General features: G+C 41.5%; 1 protein-coding gene across 6 annotated transcripts in view; it reads left to right on the top strand.

Moving 5' to 3' along the window:
* rab24 (RAB24, member RAS oncogene family) overlaps positions 1–6,000 on the top strand; it is a 24,353-nt gene continuing 18,353 nt past the window's right edge. Inside the window, exons 1-8 of one of the 6 annotated variants that reach the window (XM_042339941.1) lie at positions 1–305; positions 618–686; positions 815–893; positions 1,306–1,373; positions 1,617–1,716; positions 2,387–2,437; positions 2,650–2,712; positions 4,030–5,794. In XM_042339941.1, the coding sequence (XP_042195875.1) occupies positions 189–305; positions 618–686; positions 815–893; positions 1,306–1,373; positions 1,617–1,716; positions 2,387–2,437; positions 2,650–2,712; positions 4,030–4,106 (624 nt within the window). In that variant the 5' untranslated portion in view covers positions 1–188 and the 3' untranslated portion in view covers positions 4,107–5,794. Of the gene's footprint in view, positions 306–617; positions 687–814; positions 894–1,305; positions 1,374–1,616; positions 1,717–2,386; positions 2,438–2,649; positions 2,713–2,816; positions 5,795–6,000 lie in introns of those variants that run through there. The other 5 variants (XM_042339943.1, XM_007910206.2, XM_007910204.2 and 2 more) reach the window with 5 other exon arrangements.

The raw sequence follows: 6,000 nt of genomic DNA, 5'->3' as shown, positions 1-6,000 counted from the left end.
GTAATACTTCTGTGACTGGCAGGAAAGTGGATTGGTGTTAATTCCATTGTTGTGGCTGCTGGTGAGTTGCTCTGCATCGCATTAACTGCTTGTTACTTGTCCTTTTTGTAGCTCACGTGTTTAACTGCTGTGAATAGCCTCTGTATACTGCACCTAACGGCGGACTTGGGACGCCAGTGGTTGCGAGAATGAGCGGGCAGCGCGTGGATGTGAAGGTGGTGATGCTGGGGAAGGAGTTTGTAGGGAAGACCAGCCTGGTGGAGAGATACGTTCACAATCGGTTTCTCAATGGACCCTATCAGAACGTGAGTACAATTCCCAACAGCTGCTGCTTCCCTAAAAAAACAAACAAAAAAATAATTTGGTCACTCAATCCACGACTGTTTGTAGGACGCTGCTGTGTGCAACTGGCTGCACGTTTCGCTCACAAATATAGTCAATTCACTTTACAGTATATTCTGTGTCGTGATATTTGAGACGTCTAGAAGACGTGAAAAGCACTATATCAAATGCAAGGATTATTATTATTTGACAAACTGAACTAATCTGCACTTTGCAGGAGGTTGCCTCTGACCAGACCCCTATTTAACCCGCTGCCCCTATGCTTATTGTTTCAGACCATTGGCGCTGCATTTGTAGCCAAACTCATTCATGTTGGCGAGAAAGCGATCACACTTGGCATCTGGGTGAGTTGTGTTTTTATGGCTGTTTTTCAACTGGGCCAGCAATAGGGTGGAACAATTTTCTGGGGTTCCCATATTGTAGCCCGCTGGGTATTGTAGCTTTTTTTAAGTTAGTTCTGTTGTTCTATTAGGACACCGCAGGGTCAGAACGCTACGAGTCCATGAGTAGAATCTACTACCGAGGTGCCCGGGCTGCTGTCGTGTGCTTTGGTAAGAGAGTTTGTGCTGTGTGTTATGACCACATTCCTCAATGGTCTCCTACATTCCAACACCTACACAAGCTCTGGCTCATACAAAACTCTACATGCCCATCACCCCCGTGAGTCTGCCTCCCTCCCAACAGATCAACTTCAATGTCCTCACCTAAATTTGTTTGCTTCCTAGCACCTCCCGATCTTCTGCTAATTTCACTTGGTTAACTCAGTGTATGCCACCAGCCACTGGAATATCCTCCCTCTGCTCCTTCCTCCCTACATACACACACACACAAATATCTTTAAGTCCACCAAAAGTCCACTGAAACACCAATGTTTTTGATTGTACCTGCCCCTTCACCTGAATCGGCAGTCGGGGGAACTAACATCACTTTCTAGCATCATGTAATAATCTTTATCTCTTCCAGATCTGACTGACAGCAGCAGTTTTGCAAGAGCTAAATTCTGGGTGAATGAAGTCCAGAGCTGCGAAGAGGTGATTCTTGGTGCAGAAACCAGTGATTGGTTTTGTCTGTTATCTTCTCTGAATAAACAGTTAATTCTTGCTGTTGTACAGGTGACCCTGCCCTGCTGGACAAACAAGTAGTAGATTTACGCCCTGCATTACAGGGAAGTGGATTTACACTGGGTTGTGGGCTGAAGTAGTGCACTTGCACAATGGGTTGTAGGCTGGGGTTTGGAATTTGAACTGTGGGTTACAGATCCTTCTCTTCTACAGCACTGTAAAATCTATTTGTGTGGAACAAAGAGTGACCTTGTACAGAGTGATCGCAGTTTGCGTCAGGTCGATTACCACGATGTTCAGGATTACACAGACGGTGAGGCCTGTTGGATACCATGGTGTAAAACTACTGGGTCAGAGCAACTCAGAACTTTCTTTACTGATAGTGATTGTGGCACCTGTCCAGCGAGCTGTGGCAGAAATTGGGTAATTCAGACCAGACTCATTTCTGTTTGTAGGTGGCATGCATGGAACTATGTCTGCTTTGGATATTTTCAAGCATGTTGCTGGGTTTCCACACCTGTTAGACACCCGGCTGGCCAAATGAAAACTAGACCAGAGATTCTCTCTGCAGAGGAGTTGTGCACTGAACCTTTGCACGTTTTGCATTCTTGATTAAACTTTGGAGCTGAGCAAGTCACTATGACATGAAATGAATTCCATCTGTAGTGAACTGTATTTAAATGTTATTCCCTTTGTTGGAGCATCCGTCAGGTGATGGCAAGTCTGTGACTTGTTCACCTCAGAATCCATCCAAATATTCCACTGCTCCTCTGGTAAGAAGGTTAATTTCACGAGACATGTGATGCAACTCTACATTAGTGCTAGTGTATAGTAAGCTCTAATTGCCACATTCCTTCATATGCTGCAAGGATGGCAAGTTCTGTGGTCATAACCTAGAGCTTGTTCCTGTAGAAGCTTGTGGTCTGGGTGACTTTGGCTTTTCACTTCTGTGTTAAACACGCTCTTTGTCATTTATTTTTCAGAGATCAAAGCCAAGTTGTTTGAAACCTCCAGTAAGACTGGCCAAAATGTTGGTGAGATTCCACCTTCTCTCTGTCTCAGGGCTGCTCACACTATGTGTACTGTGATACCAATATCTGTAAATCCATGATATATGTCACTAGCAAACATTGACTGGTAAATAATGTCTTCTGGTCCTGTGCACTCCTACATAGGAAATGGGCGAGTGTGATGGTGTCTCCAGAAATCTTCAAATAATGATCTGATCCCATTGCTCTCATTACAGATGAACTCTTCCAGGTGGTGGCAGAGGATTATGTGAATGTAACGGCATTCCAGGTGATGACAGGTAAATGGATGGAATTGGTTTCTTAGCAGGTGTTGTAGGGTCCAGGGTTGTGGTACAATGGTGCGCTCATTGAGTTACAGGTTCTAACTGTTGTTTGCTTTTAGAAGATAAAGGTGTGAATCTGACTGAGAAAAAGAAATCCTATTTGTTCAGCTGTTGTCACCAATAACCAAGCTGCCGGGATGGAATTATATTGGATGGAATTTTAAGAATATTTTTACACAACTGGACTGAAACGCCTTCCTCACAAGGTGGCAGGAATGTCGTGTCATCGATCTGTGTGAGTTGGAACAGCTAATGTGGATGTTGAGGTCTCCGAGTGACCTGTCCTTGGATTGAAGTGACTTTTTTTTCGCTGCTGGGTTACCACTATCAGCACATCTCCGGACAGGCTGTGAAATCTAGCCAGACCCCGATGCACTGTTATATTTCTGCTATTTGTTTTATTTTTTAGACTATTGTCGAGGTTTTCTGCATGATCAACATCATCTTTTGCCTTTAATTTGGATTTTGTGAAAATTATTCATTTTTTTGCCTTCATTTCACATTTAGAAGCGGCAGCGAGGCCAGGAATATTCTCTGAGCCAAGCAGAGATGTCTTACCCAGAATATACCAGCTACGCCTTTGTCACAGTTTTAAAACAAATGGTTTTGTTAACCTTCCCAGTAGGTGGTATCACTGCTTAGCCTGAATGTTGCCTGCGCACTTAGTTTGATGCCTGATACTCGGCAGCTGGTTTAGAAGAACACACTGCTCTGTTGTGCTGGTTTGGTACCTGAATCTGTTCTGAGTGCTTTCAAACAGAATGTCAGCTTGCATTCTGAGCCCTTGTTAACGGAAGCCAGGAAGGGATTCTTTCCAATCCATTTCTCAGGAATTGTGCCCGCTGAATAGAATAGCACTGATTGTCACTAACCAAAGGATGTCAGGATCGTAGGTGTGCCCAGGATGGCAGCTGCATTGTACATGGAGCAATGTTGCTATAGTGTCCATTTAGTGGGGACAATGCTGGTTTTGTAATAGTTTTGAACCACAAATGAACCTGATTCCATTAGCACCTTAAAGAAACTCAAATTTGTTCACATTTGGAGCATTGTATTGCCACAGATAGAGTTTGTGCTTTTCTTGTACTGCAGCTGTCGAAAAGAAAAATCATCATGAATATTTGTGTAAGATTCTGAACTGCACCGCTGTATAACAAGTTGAAATCCAGCTCCTGGGATCAGCTCTTGGAGATACTAGGCGTTTTGCACAGCATTTTGAACGATGTTGATGGGTTATTTTATTTAAGTTAACTTAATCTGTTTTTAAAAAAGGTGTCCTTGATGAACTCCCAGTGATGATAGACCAGACCCAAGGCTGTTTTCCAAGGACAAGGTTCACTCGTGATTGATACCTTCTGCATTCATTGTAATGTTTGCAGGAACAAATGTAATCCAAATCAATAAAACTTGAAGTGTTTAGAGCAGTGTTGGCCAAACATTCGCGCTAGTCTAGATGAGTATGTTTTATATCATAATTACCTAGACTTAGGCATCAATCAGGAAATGTTCAATCAAGAACATTTATTTTGTTGACTGACAAACTGTTTCCATCCCTGGTATAGAGCTACATGGTGAATGCAGTGGTTAGCTGATGGCTTGCCACTATCTGAATGCCAATGCTCATTTAAAATTGACATTTCTGCCAAGTTACTATGGTGACTTGAGTGTACTGAGTGGATGTATTACAGGTGACAGAAAGAAGGTGAATGGAGTTGAGAGTGCAAGAAAGAAAATGAATGAAAAATGCAACACAGTTTTAATACACTGAAATTGCCACACTATTTTTACAGTAGTTGCTTTTGGAGGCTCCAGCACATGTACACTCTACTCTGTTGGTGTTGCCATTTCTAGTTCCACCCCTTTGTCCAACATAGGCTTCTTTCCTGTGTAAGAGAAAATAGATTTCAGACCGGATTGAGAATTGAATTCCATTCCTCTTGATCTCCTGAGAATGATTTAAAAATGTTTAAAGGAAATTTGCTTCCATATTGTTGCTACACTGTTATTCAGCAATTCATTATCACTGACTGGAAAAAGAGATAGCAATGTGCAGTTACACATTGGAAAATGCTTTTGACCTTGGGGCAGTTGATTGCTGCATAGAATAAGTTCCCTTGGACTACACCTACCTCCGTGCATCATCTGAAGTTGGTGATGAGTTGATGTTACTGCTGCAAATGTTTCAGTTGTCTTCTGATATAAAATCTCCCTCTCACTTTCCAGTGTTTGATGCTGTGACTAGATCTTCCAGTCTATAGCAGCCTTATGTGTGTCTACTTAATCACTCTCAACTTTGTCATAGTCAGTTTCCACTGGTATCCGATTCATGGTTGATGAAGCTGATCTTAAGTAAAAACCTATTTAGCTGATCTTAAGTTAGAACCTGAAGTTATCAGCTCCTTTGGTTATCAAATTCTAACCAGATATTATAAGAAACAACTATTTCAAAGTTTAGAGTTCTTTCAACAAGCAAAACAATCTGTCAAATGCACTGGAAATATATCAAGATGACTATAAATGAGCGAGGTACTTGCTGGATGAATGTATTTGTGCAATTATTCTGCAATTATTGCAGTGAATGCATCTGTTATGAATTACGGAAAACATGAGCTGGGATCAGTCACCATCATGTAAAATAAAAGTACAAAATCCATGTTCCTTCCTTCCAAAAGGAACATGGATTTTGTACTTTTATTTTACATGATGGTAATTCATGTTTGCAGTTGACGTCTGCACTTTGTAGGAGTAACACCGGACTGGTTTCCACTACAGAAACTGTACCTCTGAATAAAGGTGCTTTTTAAAAAAAATTGCATGTGCAAAAGACTGCAGTGCATCATGGAAACACAAGGTATTGCACTGGAGCTGATATAGCTTGTAATGCATTGGTTCTATGAATCAACCAATTGAGCTGGTTAATTATAATCTAGTTACCAGATGTAAAAACACTACCATCTGTATTTATACTGATCATTTGGACTTTTGTTGGGAGAATTCTGTTTTGGTTTTAATGGAAAATATAATTGAATGTAATGAAGTGTTCAGTGTCGTGAATTTTTATTTTAATTCTGTCAAGACTTGGGAGTGTTTATTGCATTTGAGTGAGAGAACGGTCTATTTGCTTGCCAATGTCTGGTGGGAGTTTTGGTTGTTTAATACTGAACCCTGCAATCAGGTTTTGTATTCAATCTGTCCTCTGCTGAGCTGTGGGACTGGGGAAAAATATTGCTAGGATTTCCACTC

This window comes from Callorhinchus milii, unplaced genomic scaffold (assembly GCF_018977255.1).
Source record: "Callorhinchus milii isolate IMCB2004 unplaced genomic scaffold, IMCB_Cmil_1.0 Scaffold13, whole genome shotgun sequence".
Taxonomy (NCBI): Eukaryota; Metazoa; Chordata; class Chondrichthyes; order Chimaeriformes; family Callorhinchidae; genus Callorhinchus; species Callorhinchus milii.
Note: the sequence above shows the minus strand (reverse complement) of the source record. Positions and strands in the feature narration are given on the sequence as shown.